Consider the following 17,641-nt stretch of genomic DNA (forward strand, 5'->3'; position numbering starts at 1 on the left):
TATCAAGTATGATATAATAGAACTGTCAGAGTTCAGTCTGGTTTCAGTCGCATACCGTAAAACCCCGTCTACAAGCATATATAGTGTTTTTTATGAAAGCTAGATTAATTCGAAGCAAGCGTAAATATACCAATACAATAGATTGGTCTTAAAATAATACATGTTTGTATATGCTTGGATCCGTAATTTATTTGCTCAAACTCCATAATGGCGTCTGGATTAATGTAGCTTTCATCAGAAGCACTCTATATGCTTGTAGACGGGGTTTTACGGTATTTCAGCTATGGAGGTCAGATCTTTCGCCAATGTTTTGGTATGGCTATGGGGAGCCCTATGAGTTCCATAGACTGCGACATCTTCATGGAATGGCTTGACGAAAAGGCTATTTCTACGGTACCCGCTCCCATTACCTACCGTCCCTCCATGTGGAAGAGATACGATCTGATCACCTTAATAAGACAGATCCCTCCAGCAGCATTAAATTCACGTACGAACAGGAACAAGAAGACACTATCATAATAAGAAAACCTGATGGCTCGGTCAAACTCTGCATTTGCTGAGCCTCAGCCCCGGTTAATAAGCCTAATATTAGATAGAAGTGATTCCATTGTGACCAGGAGGATGACAAAGGAATAGGGCGAGCAAATGAGGAAAGATGTAGTTATGACATTGATAATACAATGTTACTTCGATTTGCTCCGGTATGACTACACATTACAACAACAAATTTATATTAGAAGAGCTGAGATGCAAAAGGGCTTACATCCACATCTGTCCGAAATTGAGTTATTGGCATAATATATACATATTTTGCTGGTTGTTTGACCTTCATATCACATTCCCTTTCGAAAATATCGGAAATTTTCCCTTCGGGGAATCTTCGGAAATTTCCGGAAATATGAACTGAAAATCAAAATTTTAGAAAAATACCTTTCTTTTAATTTTTTGATGTTTTATGGTAGCACTAATGTTCTTTAACTTTTGATGAATTTAATCAAAAATTCATAATAAAAAAAAAATGAGATATTTTAATTTTTCTTTTTGATTTTGAAAGCATTAGTCAAGTTGCATAAAGTAATGCAAAAGAAATGGCCCAAAATAGATTGCAAAGTTAGTTTCTAGAAAACAAGTAAATGTATTGTGCTGCAAAAGGGCTTACATCCACAAAAGGCGTGATATAAAAGAAATAATAGAATAAATATGAAGGCTTAAAATTGCACCAAACCTATTATGTTAGTTTCTATTCATCACCACTTTATCCAAAACCAAAATGAATCAAATCGAACAAATAATAATTGCAAAACAAAAAAGCTGTTTTTCTCAAAAAGTCAAAAAGTGGATGTAAACCCTTTTGCAAATCAGCTCTGATAAAAAAAAAGACTCCACAGAGGGTCTTAATACTGAACCACCATTGCCATTTTCATTATGGTCACTATAATAGGCTGAGATGTTTGGACAATAATCACCTAGAAATTGAATATACAATACTGATTACTGCAAGAGGCGATTAATGTAGCCCAACTTTACTTAAAAACTGGCAATCATGCAAATCAAACGAAAATATTCTGTTGTTGCAACTTTCGGGTTTGGATACAAGTAATTCTAGTTCATTCTAGTTCTATGACAATATTTATTTCTTTTAATACAACACACTACTGCTATATCGATATAGATGGCTATATCGCATGTTTAGCCTAAATATCAAAATAAAGTAATAATTACAAATTTCAATGTATGTACATAATATGAGCATATATTTAATTTTGACACCAGTATGATATGGGATCAGTTCTTGATTCCTTTTGCAGAGAACAAAGAACATAATTATACAAACAGTATGATTTTGTGTGGACTAAAGCCAGCTGTTAATTCATCATAATTTAGGGGAAATTAAACATACATTTGAAACTGAACATTAATTTTACAGCAAATTTTTGTTATTTTTTTAAACAATAAAATCGGTAATAAAAAGAAGAAAAAATTTACAATTATGTATGACCAAAATGAGCACCATCAATTTGATGAGACAGACCGTTATTTTTTTTTTTTTAATAATAATAATAACACTAATGATAAATAATAATAATAATAATAATAATAATAATAATAATAATAATAATAATAATAATAATAATAATAATAATTAAAAATAATAAATGAAGTTGCTCGCTTATCACGTAATTAAATTCAGCATTAATTAATTAAGAAAAACTTGAAATAAACATTTAATTTTAGTATTCTAAATAATGTACGTGACTAATTTCATAAACGTGATGCATAGGTATTATGTGGTAGCCAGTGCTCAGCATTGTATATTTTTGTAACCACAATATCTTCTGTATAACCTGGAGCCAGAGTTTCATATATACAGGTTGTCCCAAAAACACTCAAATAACGAATACTTTATAGTTATAGGGCATTTTAAAACTATTCCTTTTGGAATAATTATAATCAGGTTTTAATATAAACTTATTTCACTTCAGTCGGTGGTCTAGAACAAATTAGTTATGTTCCACAAAGAGGTCAAAAATCGTGTTTATAAAAAAAAAAGGCTAAACATTTCCTACACTGAACAGACTCTTTGCCGAATTTAAGGGGTAAATTAGTCCTTGTCCTGTGGGCAGGATTAGATAAAGGCATACAAACTAGGGTATGAGATATTAGGAATTATTTCTTAGCCTCTTAACCACAGGGTTGGTGGGCTAATAGCTATTCAAGACACAGGATATGTAAGGGATAAACTGTGCATAGCCTATGAGATGTGCGGGCAAGTGGCATCATTTCACTACCGTGAAAAAACATAAATATATAGCCTACACCTGAGTCACATCTTCACTGTCCAAATTCATATACGTAATACTATTAAGGTATTCGTTTGCCCATATTATATATTTGCGAAAAGCAAATATCGGCGTCGCCCAAGCAATTGAAAGTTTATTTGCAGAAACCAAGATGAAAGTTTCCTGTTTAAACATTATCAGGGCCACTCAATCCGATGGGCTAGTTTTCATAACTATCAAATCAATTTATTATGCACTGTGTTGTTTATGAAGTTAACGGCGAAATGAGGTAAGCTACTCAGTTTATAATCAATCATTTAAATCTCATTTTAAATTCATGTAGGCCTTAATTGAGCTCTATTGCAAGAGCGAGCTTGCGAGGCATATATCATGTATACATCGAAATGGTAACTTAAACAAAGACTTAAGGTGGAATAAATAATGGTCATGCCTAATATTGACTCTGGCATGTAGGCAAAACGACTTGAACCAAACAGTTTCTTTTAATATCGCGTTGTCATATAATATAAGGGGAAATATTTACTAACCCAGGACACTCTTAAATCCATCAAAATTCGTGGTTCCCAAATAGCAAAACAAACCACTATACGGTCTTAAAAATACTCAAGTGATATAAAATTGGGGCCACAATTTCGGTTGTTTTTCATAATTGTGTCTGTTAGTGATTTTGTTTTCAATGCAAATTGCACACATTTATTACCAATATTGATGGTATGGTATAATCATAAAGTATAATGTATATGAATAACATTAAATCTTGCTCAATTTATGTGAAATGTGAAAAAAGTATGACACATAAGTTTAAACACCAAATAATTACTGTTTGAAGTAGCGCATGATAAGAAGATACTTGGATCACCAGTTCCACGTTTAATATCAAAAACTGTAAACAAAAATCTTAACTCGAATTCTCGAAAGTCAATCAAATTAACCCAACATAGTTTCAACGTGACAAATTAACGACAATGGGTTTCCTGTTCATTCATGGTTCATTGAAAAGTGTTCCAAAGCAAATAACAATCAATTATTAACACAAAGCAATCTAATTATAAATTACTAAACCTAGCTATAAGTTATTGTGTTCATTACTTGTACAAAGGCATAAAAATGTAATTATCACGCAAAACATATGTGGGCTAAAAAAGTGGGTTAGAAGTTAGAGTCTTCGCCTACCATAAAACCAAATTTTGAGCAGTATTGATACAGCGGTTTCAATTATGAGAAGCAAAAACATGTATAACAAATGGGCCATAGGTTGTGATACATGTACGATAATTTTTTACCACATTTTTGTTAACATCATCTAATGTGATGTGACACATAAGGGACCGTTCACAAACACTTGTTAGGGGGCCTGATGCAAAATGGGGGGGGCCTTAAAGTTGTGACTCTCCTAGGGGGGGGTGAAAAAATTGGCCACATATTTTCCCGGGAAAATTGAGTTTATATGCTTTTCTATCATGTCTATGGGGTTGACCGATAATTTTTATTTAAAAAAAAAAGGAGGGGCTGAATTTTGTGAGATCTGAAAAGGGGGCCCGAAAAATTTTCCCGATGAAATTTTTTTTGCATCAGCCCCCCCCCCCCCCCCCCCCCCCAACAAGTGTTTGTGAACGGCCCTAATGAGCTTTCTGCTGTAACAAAATCTTAGTTTTGATGAAGAAAATGAGGATGAGGCTGTCAATCTGGTCATCAACCTTTAAAATAAAATAAACCATCGGAACGTTTCTGGCTTTTCACCAGCACAGCGCTTACTTGACACGTTCACCCGGCACGTTGAACATGCGATTGTTTTTCTGGGGAATACAACACGTGTATTTACACTTGACGACATTTGTGAATTTTACCAATATACTCAGCATTTAGAATGAATAGCGTAGGCTTAGACAGAGGTGTAGGGCTACTTACATTCCGGAACCAAAGGGAACGCAGAGGAAAATTAACTGGCAGTGGAGAAGCAATGAATTTGTGAAACATGAAAATATTAACAAAGGAGAGAAGAGATGACGACATGGATGGGAGTAAGCAATTATTATTATAACTAAGATGATATAAACAAAATGATCGTTTACATTTCTGATATGGTCCTGTGTCACAACCTGGGGTACCTTTGTGTTACATAGTAAAAAAAAATGAAATGGTTCAAACATTTTACCTACACATCTCATTTGAAGTGGTTCATCCTTCTGAGCCTTTTGACACCTTTTTTATGGAAATCGGTTAAAAAATGAGAGAGTGCGGGCAAAACAATCATAAAGTAGGGAGGATGTAACCCCACCTCTTTTTTCCACATTTACAATCATTCTGAGCAAGTATTGGTCTTTTAAATGAACTTCTGTATTTATTTACTTGGTTTAGATGTCTGGGAGTTCATTTAGACATTTTTTTACTAGATTCAAATTTTTAAAGGGGGTTTTAAATCAAATTTACAATATGAATCCCTCCCCTAATCCTCCTCCCCCTAATCCTCAGCCACCCTTGGCACATTTCATGCCAAACGTCATAAGAAAATAATTGAAAAATATTTTTAAACAGGATAAAAACATGAGTAATATAGAATAAATTAGCCTCAATTTAAGACCTAATTGAATCTTCTAAGTGAAGGAATACACAAGAGACAGTGTTTTGAAATCCAAACTACACATCAAAATGTAACAAAGCCACCTTTTTGGGTACCCCAGTATATGGCACAGGATCATATATAGTTGAAGCCAGCTATAAAAAAATACTATATAGTTTGCGTCTGACGTAGTGTCACAAATTCAGAAACTCGTTTCTGATTCTGAACGCCGTGGTTAAATAGCGTGCCCTATACAAAACGCCTCAATGTTACTACCATAGAGTCATTTTATTTCAGCCTCCGATCATAATCTAACTGATGATTTAAAGGGCATATCTATTGCAAAAACAAGTTTAACTCCATTCGAAGAGAATAATTATTACATTATAAGTTGACACTCGTTGCAATTTGTTTAGGCCTATGCTTATTTCTCCTGAAAAAAGAGAAATTGTGTTGGTAATGTTCTGGCTCGTACGAGTCCTTCCCCGTTCGAAGCGAAATTAATTTTCAAGGCAGCGGGCTGATGACGTAAGTAAATGAAGTGGACACTATAGGGGATAGTGGGGTAATCCCGAACATCTTTTCATTTAAGCCTATTACTATACATTAAAACAACGTAAGATAGAATAAACCATACCAATATCAAGAGTGGGATTACCCACCTTTCCCATATGATCTCGATAACACATGAGCTATAGAGCTCTTTTTATGTTCATTCATGCATAGATCATCTAGATAATATATGATTCATGTATAAATGCGCGACCTTCAAATGTCAACAAAGGTTAGCTACCGTCTCATTGAAATTGTTTATTTCCATAATAAATACAATATTGATTACTGAGACTAGTATACCTGAATAATTATACTAGTCTCAGATCGATCACGCTCAAATTCTAACCTCAAAATATTTATTTTTATTTTTTAGTCCAAATATTTCTCATGTTGTTGATATACATATGAATTGTAATATCACAATTTACTAATATATAAAAAAAAAAGCGGCTGATTTTATCCATATGTTTAAAAACCATTAAATTTGTAATACTTGATTCAGAGTTTTTTTCTGGGAACAACAACAGTATACGTTCTATGCATTGAGAGCATTTACAGTCCCTTCTCTCAAAGCAGGTACATCCATTTCATGACGTCAACTTTTTTCTAGGTCAAATCTGTCTCGTTCGAAGGAACTCACCGCTTAAGTTGGTTTTTGCGGAATATCAATTTTAAACGTCTTATTTTCTCAAAAAAGGAGTCATTTTCATTGTCCTCATAATATTAGCTCGCCAATGATATGATGTTGTCCGAGCAATATATATGACCTTTAAGATAAACAATACAAATGTAACCATTTGACCTGACGAGGTTGTACCCCGGCATACTTGGGCCAAAAACGTGTTGTATTGGAGTAAACGGACCATTGCTAAATACAATGTAGGGTAGGGCTGACGGATTTTCCCCATTTCCACTTCCTGTACTCAAGACTGCACAAAAAGTAACGCAGCTGTTATAAATACGCCTATAGCTTCAGAACTAGTAATTGTTTTCACAATATTTCAACATAGAAAAAACGATTTATTACTTACGCGCATTTTGATGCCACATTCGTCCAATTTCGTTCAATATTAACAACACTCAGTGTTTTGTAAGGAAAATACCCGAATTTAAAACTGCAGCTATTCGTGTCGATTTTTTTTTATGTCAGCACGAAGATAATGGCGGGTTTTATGTGGCACAATGCTTAATAACCATTGATTGCTGTAAACTGCAACTATTAAATTCGTTCTTTTTCTTTAAAAGCCGCTACTCTATGTTGAAATACAGTAAGTCAAAAAATTAAGGTACCAGTTATGGTCACCCCCCCCTGTATATCCTGAACAAGACAGATATGTCATAGATTCATCTTTTAGCTCGAATTTAAGACCTCATTTGTTGAAATTGTTCTAGAAATAAAAACACGACGATCCAAATACCCAAGGAAGATGCCAATTTAAAAGTGGCAGTTTGCTGCATTGCATGCCCTATTGATTTGTACACAAAGCGTTCGCGAACAAGGAACTAGCGCTGTGCTTCCATTGATTAGCACGTTAAAACTAGCGTCGTGCTTTCATTGATTAGAACACAAAAGTGCAACTTTTGATTTCGTTTCTTCATTAGGTTTTAGATCACCGTTTCTCAACCAATTTCAACAAATAAGGTATTAAATAAGAGCTAAAGAGTCCAGGTAGTGGCTATTTGTTTTAATTTTGACATACTTGTCTTTATTTAGGATATACAGGGGTGAACACAACTGGTACCCAAATTCTTTGGCTTACTGTTAGTATTGTGAAAACAATTATTAGTTCTGAAGCTATAGGCGTATTTATAACAGCTGCGTTACGTTTTGTGCAGACTTTATATTGAATATATGCAAAAGAGATGTAATAAAATAAAGGAAATTTGATTAATCATGTTAATTATGGGTGTATTACTCAGAAAATCAAAATTGCAAATGAGAAACATGTAAAAATGACTTAGGCAATTAGCGTAGCAGGCTGATGATTTGTACTTCAACTGTGTAAATCAACCATAATTTGATACTGTGTACTTTTTAGCACTCGAAAATGACATCTTAATTCAAAATTTAGGTTTAAAATCTTTAAAAAAACACCCATAATAATCTTTTTAAAAAAAACTCATTCCGCATCGTTTTTGAAGCTGCCATGGGCTTTGAGACATAACAATTTGTTTAGCCTAAATTCTTGAAATGAAACTATTATTAGCTTACATACGGGCACACATCCACGAGATACAATTCCCATAATCATCCATGATGTCCTCTATAACCACTCACAAATCTTAGCCACGCTTGCCACGCGACTCACTAATTAGTTAAGATGTCCACACTCTAACCACGGCGATCATGTTCACCTCCCACCTAACGGCGACCCTTCGGGACACGGCCCGCCGTTAGGTGAGAATGAAGGACAGAGCATATGATTCTCAGGTTAGCTGTATGATTAGTGGTGCGCCGGAGGCTCGCCAAATATTACCCCTGTGGAGTTACTCATGGTACTTGCCACTAGCTCCATAGGAATTGTGTCGACTGGAAGGCAGATGCGATAGTTTACATCCGGGGTAAGTTCTTCAAAAATATTTGTCTGATTTGTACGGGGATGACCCACGCAGACTGTTTCTTTTGCTGTTTTTGCCACCCAACAGTAAACCATTTTTTTTTTTCACAAAAAAGCACCCAAAAGGCATCCAAACTTGCCTGAATTGGTCGCTTTTAAGGGCACTGTTAACCAAATGCGCCCGCACCATTTGGCGCATTGATGTCCACTAAAATACCGAATATCCTTCTGATATCAAATAATTTTGAATTTTTGAAATTTTCGATATAATACAAATTTTATGGCAAATTATTAAAATTTGATATTTTTGATAGTCCTCGAAGTAAACATTATAAATCTAATGATATGTACTTAAATTGTATGTAGATGGGATGAAAAGTCGACCATCAATTGAAAATTTTGACTTGCATATTGAAGATCTTTTTTCAGTGGTGTTTTGGGGAAGAAAATCTAGGCCCCATATATCTTCAATACGAAAGGTCAACATTTTCATATGATGGACGGCTTTTCATCCCAGCTACATACACTTTAAAGGATGGATGGTCAGTGAAATTTTTTCACTGGCTGTCATTTATGTATGTGGAGACTTGTGTTAAAAACCTTTCTCAGAACACTTTAAAGTACATATCATTAGTTCGATGGCTGTTAAATTTCAAAAATATCAATTTCTAATCATTTGCCATAAAATGTGTATAATATATATCTCAAAAGGTCTAAATTATTTGATATCAGAAGGACATCTTCGTATTCGGAATGCAATTCGATATTGTTGATGTGCTCTCATGTCCCACAAAAATACGTGAAAACGTCGCCCTTTAGTGATTTTGTTCCATTTATTATTTCATCAGATACACAATTTGACACATAACTTGGCTGTGGTCAAAAAAGGTTTTATAGAACACCTACAACAGCGTATACCATGGAAGAAACACCAGACAAATCTAAGCAAGGAACTCTTGAGAGAGAATTCATAAATAATACAACCTTTCATGGCCTGAATCGTATTGGTGATCCAGACAAACCCACTTGGTTACGGCTCTTATGGACACTGGCTGTGTTAGCCTGTTCAGGGACATGTCTCTGGCAAATAAGTCTGCGTTGTATGGAATATTTTGATTATAACATAAATACTCAAATTTCTGTCGTGTACCAATCGCCGCTTGCATTTCCGGCAGTTACATTCTGTAATTTTAACAGGTAGGTAAAATAGTGTGTTCATGGTTTATGTTGAATATGCTTGATGTAGACCAACCCTATCACATATTGCCCATAAATTCCTCCAAAGTGAATTTGATCTACGTGTATACTTCATTGACGAACTTGGAAAATAATTACTTGGGAATTACTTAAAGTGTCGTCAACATAGCGAGACCTCAATTGTGAGAGCCCTGCTTAACTTTCCTTGTAAATTTGACCTGGCGTTAATAAGATCAGAATGCCTTTTAAATTTCCGTTGCCTTGCATGTTGTCACCAAAATAGATACCCAGTGAAATTTGATATGTTGTTGTTAAGCGGTCGCACCAAGCAGACACACTCTTGGGTGTTAATCGGACGCAACGTGGCAATGTGAGTTTCAAATCAAGATATATACTGGAAGAACCTAAGTGGTCATTGTTAAATCTTGGGATAGAGTCGAACAATGTTGCAGTTGATTGTCTGCTCCTGATTGACTGGGTTGTTTTGGGTTGATTTAAGGGCGCGTCATTTGATTTCCGGGGAGGGGACTGAGGCATGATAGTTTTTTGAAGAAACAATAAAACGAAAACATTTCCCTCACTGATGAGTAATAAAAACCACACAAATAACACACCAAGAGTAAACACATGAGAGTATTTAGATTCTAAACATCTAACTTGTTTATTTTCAAAATTGTTTAGATAGTAAACACATCAAATGTTTACAAAGTAAACACATATTATATTTACTTACCGAACAATATGAAAGTAAACGCTTAGAATTAAAATACTCTTATGTTTACTCTTACTTTGGTGTTTGGGTGTCTTATACCTTTACTGTGTAAATGGAAAATTAAACGCCTAACGTTGAGAGTGTGATAAATGTGTTGCAGAAATCCTAACTACTTGGATTTACAGTAGCATTTCGTCAGCCTACTACGCTAATTGCCTAAGTCATTTTTTGTAATTTTGAGAACAAAGTAGTAGTACAGAATATGGTTCAAGCATGCATTTAAACATATTTATTCACCAATATTTGCACAGGAACAAAATAATCACAATGACACAAATGAAAGGGAATAATCCAAAATAAGTAGATAATCCAAAATTAGAGTGATTACGTAACTGATGCATGCTTGAACCACATTTTGTACTTTGTTCTCAAAATTACAAAAAAAAATGACTTAGGCAATTAGCGTTGTAGGCTGACGATTTTGTAAAAAAATACGCACCAGTTTCTTAATAATTTTATATGTGTAATTTATTTCAGATTTCGCCTTTCACAAATCACCGAAGCAGATGCAAACTTTCTAATCTACATATTATACGCCGAGGATTATGACTATGGCAGTTATACGGATTTAGAATCGTTTTCGTGGTATGGGTCATCGTTCGATTATTATGAGACATTTGCCAATCTTACTGGAACCTTTAATTACACGGAGTTTACATTGAGAGCTGGTTTTCAGTTGGATAACGAGACTTTATTGGATTGTCAATGGAGAGGCCGTAAATGTTATCCAAGTGTAGGTATTTCATTTTAGCTTTTATTTTTAATAACAACAGCTGCACGAAACTGCAACCAGGCCATGTGACCTACTCTTCACAATTTCAGCAATTTTAACTTTTAACAAATGAACACTTCGTGACTTTTGAATTGCGTGTGAACTGTAACATATGCGCGGTATAGTGTAGACCTAATGCACCTTTACATTAACAATAGATTGAAACCATTAGCAAATAGCTTTTTCAACTAACATGACATTTAATTTAATGCTCGGATTGAATTTATACGTTGACTTAGTTAATCATTAGAGCGAGAATATCAACCCGGCATGCAAGAGAAGAGAAACCTCCAACTTGCTGAATATAATAGCACACTGTACTAAAAGCCTTCTTTACCACCTGTTGGGTTACATGTGACATAAACATACTGAAAGGATGAACTAGTGGTTTTTTAACCATGTGAGTTGCTGGGGGAAAGGGAGGGAACGTGCCCTGGGTACTGTCTGTGGGAAGGGGAATCGAATCGACCAATTACGTGCGCCATATAGATCTATTCTGCGCGGTGAAAGTCAAATATTCACCGCACACATTATTGTGTCAGGAATTGGGGACATAGAAAATCAATTGTTGTGATCCTTAGGACCATACAAATAATTTGTGACTGGACACTACGATAGAGCCAAATCGGCAAATTGTATACTGAATTACAGTGTAAAATGTGCGTGAAGGTCGTATTCATAGGTATCTAAATTCGTTGCGACAAGTATCTCATCAAACATCCTATTGTTGAAGAGGATAATAAGCTTCTACCTATTTCTATAGAATCTTTAAATAGTTCTTGTCTTTGTTTGCTTTGGCTAAATCCTGTTCAAGTGGTGGATTACAAAGCATTTTATTTTGTCTAGGTATGTATAACAAACAATTAACAATGAGAGGACATTCCTGAACCTCGTTGACTTGGGGATGATTTGAAATGACCGCCAATTATAACTGTTTGGTATTTATTACCAGAAGTGTGGAAAAAGAGACACATGTAGAACCGAAAAAAGGTACAATTTTGTTGAAGGAACAGAGTTCAACAAACCATAACCCCGCTTCTGGATATCGTTCGAAGTCAAATGGAAACAACATCTTATGCAAAGCTATTCTTAATTGCTTTTTAGCAATACATAAAGTCTTTCAATCATGTGTACCTTTTCAATATTTTGGTCACTAATTTCATCAATTTACTTTCAATAACCATTTTGATATGTGCATTTTGATTTTGTTTGTTTTTTTGTTTGTTTTTCCTTAAATGTTAACATAGGATATGCCATTGATGGACATGACAGCTGGTTGTTTGGGCTCGGCATTTTTGTTGTCTACCAACCGGCTGCCATGTCAAATAAATGCCATATACCTGTATCAAGGGGTTACAGAGCTACAGGCCTCTGGGCCTCAACTGTAATTCCTTCACTCGTCGTTGTATTATGCATTTCCATAGTTTATTATATATATGTATTATTCTTTATATCTTTATAATGTATTATTCTTATGTATTATTCTTGTATCATGTAATGAGTGAAAAGATAATAATAAATCTATCTATCTATCTATCTTGCCAGGGGGATGGTCCATACAATCATCCCCCTCCGGCCCTCCCCAATGTTGACGCCTGAATATGGGTTTCTGACCAAATTAACCTCATATTTGCCCATTTTGCCCCAAAAGTGAAAATTTTTGCGCACTTCGCGCGCCTTTATTCTTTTTTGCACCACATTTCATCAGTTTAGCTTCAAAATAGCAAAATTCTTCACCCGCTTTGCGCGCATTTGTACCATCAACTTATTCTGTCGCCAAAGGGTGTTGAATTCACTATACTTACAAACCCCCCCCCCATGTCAAAAAGAAATCTACGCCACTGATGCAAAGTTACTCCCACATTATATTATAATACTCCAGCTGATCTCATATGCTTATATCGCCCACTCTGATCTCGTCCTAAAAATGGAAATAATTATGCTCACGATTTATAATTGTAGAAGTACAAGTTGCAATACACTAGGCAATTCCATGGAAATGTGACCAGTGGCTTCATTGCCCCATTTCGTATAAGATAAATGTATAACTGCAGAAATAAGCTTTTTTATTATTTAAACAAAATTACCAAAACTGGAAAAATATGGCCTGAGGCGGCTCCAACCCGCCTTAAGGGGTCACAATCTCCAATTAGCTCTCACTTAGGGATTCAATCATGTTTCACCGTTGTTCATCATCGTTTAACAACGATGCGGCCGCGTCGTCTGCGTGGTTTACTTCGCCCGAGCGAAGTAAACCACGCAGTTGTTAAACGGTGATGAACAACGGTGAAACATGATTGAATCCTTTCAACAACGAAAGAAGCTAAAGATCGTATAATTCACGATTATTTCACGAGGAATGTCAGTTAATCATTGCCACTCATCTTTACAAAAACCTCGATGATTTCTCTGTCGATATCAGCAATAAAACTATGGCCTACAGAATAAAACGGCCCGTAAAACAGCAATGTTTAGCCACTAAAATCAACTTGCAAGCTTGCACACGCACAAAAGTTCCAGACATGACGAATTTTACGCGCTCTCGCGTAACGCGTAGTCTCGCTCGCGTTCGCGTATACTCTACAGTAAAAGTGTGGATTCATCATGGATTAACAACGGTTGGCTCCTGTACAAAGATATAGGAGGAGTTGTTGAATTGCCTATGAATGGGAGTGCAAAATATGTATCACCAATGGCTGGTAACTTTGCAAGTCAGGCTGGTAAATTGCAAAATGGCATGTTTGGCTGGCTTGTAGTGGCAATCTAGCCTGGTCATTATAGGACTCTATGTCCGGCAGATAAAAGTTCCTGTCCGGCAGGTAATCATGGTAATTGTATCGGTCCCCTGCCTAACTGGCTGGTAGCAAACCAAGTAAAGGTAGGAACCTCCTCCCCTGAAATAATGTTACTACTTCGTTATCTTACAGCGTGATTGTTTTACTATTTTTCAATTTGTTTCCGTAGAATTTTACGCATGTTTTTACATCATACGGCAACTGTTATACATTTAATGGTGACACGCCTCTACTAAACGACCAGCCTGGAGCGGGAAATGGGTTGAAACTTGTGATTGATATTCAACAGGTAATTCATTTTACTCTCTTAAATTGCCCGCTGCTGGACTACTCTCTTAAATTGCCCATTTGAACAATTCAATCAAAAAGATTGAATTTTCAATCTCGCCGTCCCAAATTAGGGACAAATCGTTTTCTACTGTATATTCAGTCGGGTGATTTGAAATTTTCAACTTTTTTTTCAATCAAAAGGAGTGTTTCTCAATCTTTTACAATCTTTTAGTGATTAAAGTTAGGGGCAAATCTTTTTCGATTGAATTTTAAGTAGAAAGGATTGGTTTTCATTGTTTTTCAATGTTTTGCCGTCCCAAATTAGGGACAAATCCTTTCCAGTTGAAAAAAATTGAAAATTTTCACTATAAAACAGTTTGAAATCACATTACAAATATGTGATACAGCACGAATAGCCGTAAATGCAGTGTAAAATGGGCATGAAGGTCATATTCATAGGTATTTCAATTTGGTGCTACGTGTATCTCATTAAATGACAACGTACAAATAGGTACCTATGAATACGACCTTCATGCCCATTTTACACTGTAACTCAGAATACAATTGACATTTACGGCTCATTTGCTGTAATATATATGCAACACATGTCATTTGACAATACAATAGGAGTATCACTTGATTTAATAGTGGTTTAAAAGTATGTGATAGCTGATATATTCCTCAACCATATAAGTTATTTAGTTATGTTTGGTTAAAGGTGGATTTCGTGATCCTAGCATCCTCTTTTTATGACATTTTTCAGTAGATATCCACGAAAAAAGCTTATTTCCAAAATTTCAGTTGATTCCGATTTTGCGTTTGCGAGTTATGCATGATTATGTGTATTACACTGCTCCATAGACAATGTGTTGTAATTTCGTTCTGGTGCACCAGAACGAAATTCAAATTTGGCGATATTATTGCTAAACGAATTAATCTGCAAGAAATATTTGGTACATAAATATTATGTAGCCCGAGGTATCCAGTGGTGTAAAAATCTCAACTTTTTTTGGGAAAAGTGGGGGGATGAGGCTGTGGATCACGAAATGCCCCTTTAATGCGTTACAATACCCCCAAAAAAAAAAAAAAAATCAGTTCCCAATGATATAGTTCTTTCAGGGACACGCAATCCGCATTCAATATCAATATGACATGCTTGAAAAAGTACGTTCATAGTCCGGCTGTTCCAAAAACCTGGCTACGCCACTGAAATAAACCAAAATCCTAGTCGGGACCAGAGAGCACTTTCACATTTCGTGATAGGCTTATTTCAGTTCAGACCTCCTAATCCCGCTCCTTCGATCAGCTGCCTAATTTATAATTGTCCAATAAAAATAATAATTTATCGAAATTTGCAATGATCTAATCTGATGTGAAATTATATAGAAATTGTATAGAAATAATGTTGACATTAGGACTAGTACATTAAAGCATAAAGCTTTTTTTTTTATAGTGCAAAACGAAATTATCCGAGGTACACTGTTTGCCTTCCATGAGCGATACTCAAACGTGGAGGAGTTGGTACTCTTGATGCGCTATTAGTGGTGCACCCTACGGTAAAAAAAATCTTTTTGAGGTATTGTGGGCTGCTATTCGGAATAATAATCAGAGAGGGGAGCAAATTATAGCTTAAATAAAAGTGTGAAGCCTATGCATGAATTTGAATCGCCACAAAAGTCGCATTTTTATAATCATCGAGAAAATAGGTCCGCGAATTAAAGAGTGGACAGAAACAGGTTTGGAGTCTTGAGAAAATGCCTCAAAACAAGCAAAGAAAACTGTCATTTTTACATGTATTTCAATTAGGCAATTATTTAATGGTGCTACCATAACACATCCAAATGAACATGTGTTCAATATTTATATCATGCTTCTTTATAGTTTGAATATTCAGAAAGTGACACTGGTAATCCTGAAGCTGGACTGAAGATACTTGTCCACGACCAGAGTGACCCGCCACTAATGGATTCTTATGGAATCGCACTGCCACCTGGATTCCATTCATTTGTTGGTGTTAGGAAGGTTGAAGTAAGTAATGAATGATTAAAGCGGTATATGATATGGTCCAATAGCTATCCATGAAAAAGGGCGTATTGCCAATAAAGTTAATCGATTCTGACATTGCGAGTTACGCATAATTATGTGTATTTGCACAGATATCTGTGGTATTTCACTGCCCCGTAGACATGTAGACCATGTAGACCACTGTATTGTAATGGGGTTTTTTTATCTGTCGACATATAAAACAAAACAAATTGGATGATTGATATCCTCAGTGAAACAACCGAATCTGCCACAAGCAAGTGTGTAGTCGTAGGTATCAGTTCGGGACCACTCATAAATCAAGGACGTCTCTGATATCAAATACTCTTGAAGCGTGTGAGTAGGTCTTTAAAGGGTTGTAGCTAGCCCAAGTTGAGTGCCTGCTAATATTTTACTATCCAATTCATGAATTAGAGCGCAGGCTCGGGTACTCTTGGGATTTTTTACTTCAAAACATTTGATTTTGGCCATTGCTATCTAAGTGTGTTATGGGACCATTTGTCAGAATTTGCACAGATAGATATAATTTGTGCACAGGTAGATATTTACTAAACATAGGAAAGCTTATTCTAATACACTCAGCTTCGTTCCGATGTGCTGCATCGAGTGCCCAGCTGTCTACAAAGCTCGACGTATGTGATATCACAGACTCCCGTATGTGAAATCACTGACCCATCTTTTAAATCAGAGACGTCCGTGAATTACGAGTGCCCCCGAACTGATATTTCAGAGACGTCGCATAAATCACATACTCGAGTTTCAAAACCCAGTTGCAAACGATATTAGTAATTTTGGGAATAATTTTGTGAGTAGTCCTTATCAGGGTTGTAGCTAGCCCATCCTGCAAATTTTACTCTCCAATTCATGAATTAGATCACAGACTCTTGGGATTTTTTTTACTTCAAAACATTTGATTTTGGCCATTGCAATCTAAGTGTGTTCTGGGACCATTTGTCAGAATTTGCACAGATAGATATAATTTTTGCACAGGTAGATATTTGCTAAACATAGGAAAGTTTATTCAAATACACTCAGCTTCGTTCCGATGTGCTGCATCGAGTGCCCATATTATGCAGTCATGTCTACAGCAGAATTCACCACGACCTTTGCAGGACTTAAACCCCATTAAACCAAGATAAACCTCATTAAAAACAGCTCAACTATGTTAAATCAGGGATGTGTCTCATATCCCTGGTTAGATCCATAAACATATGTTTCTGATTTACCTGTGCAATATTGCAATGTACTGTGATGAAATAGGTAGGCCCTATTATAATTTCAGTTGGATGCACCATTACAAAGCAAACGTAGAGTAACA

The 17,641-nt window shown here is 35.6% G+C and overlaps 1 protein-coding gene across 2 annotated transcripts in view; it reads left to right on the plus strand.

Annotated features, from left to right (window-relative positions):
- The window catches only part of LOC140161099 (acid-sensing ion channel 1C-like), a 54,467-nt gene that overhangs the window by 30,465 nt on the left and 6,361 nt on the right, over positions 1 to 17,641 (plus strand). Inside the window, exons 1-5 of one of the 2 annotated variants that reach the window (XM_072184490.1) lie at positions 4,567 to 4,822; positions 9,323 to 9,671; positions 10,921 to 11,176; positions 14,180 to 14,299; positions 16,162 to 16,308. In XM_072184490.1, the coding sequence (XP_072040591.1) occupies positions 9,394 to 9,671; positions 10,921 to 11,176; positions 14,180 to 14,299; positions 16,162 to 16,308 (801 nt within the window). In that variant the 5' untranslated portion in view covers positions 4,567 to 4,822; positions 9,323 to 9,393. Of the gene's footprint in view, positions 1 to 4,566; positions 4,823 to 9,322; positions 9,672 to 10,920; positions 11,177 to 14,179; positions 14,300 to 16,161; positions 16,309 to 17,641 lie in introns of those variants that run through there. The other variant, XM_072184491.1, reaches the window with a different exon arrangement.

This window comes from Amphiura filiformis, chromosome 9 (assembly GCF_039555335.1).
Source record: "Amphiura filiformis chromosome 9, Afil_fr2py, whole genome shotgun sequence".
NCBI lineage: Eukaryota > Metazoa > Echinodermata > Ophiuroidea > Amphilepidida > Amphiuridae > Amphiura > Amphiura filiformis.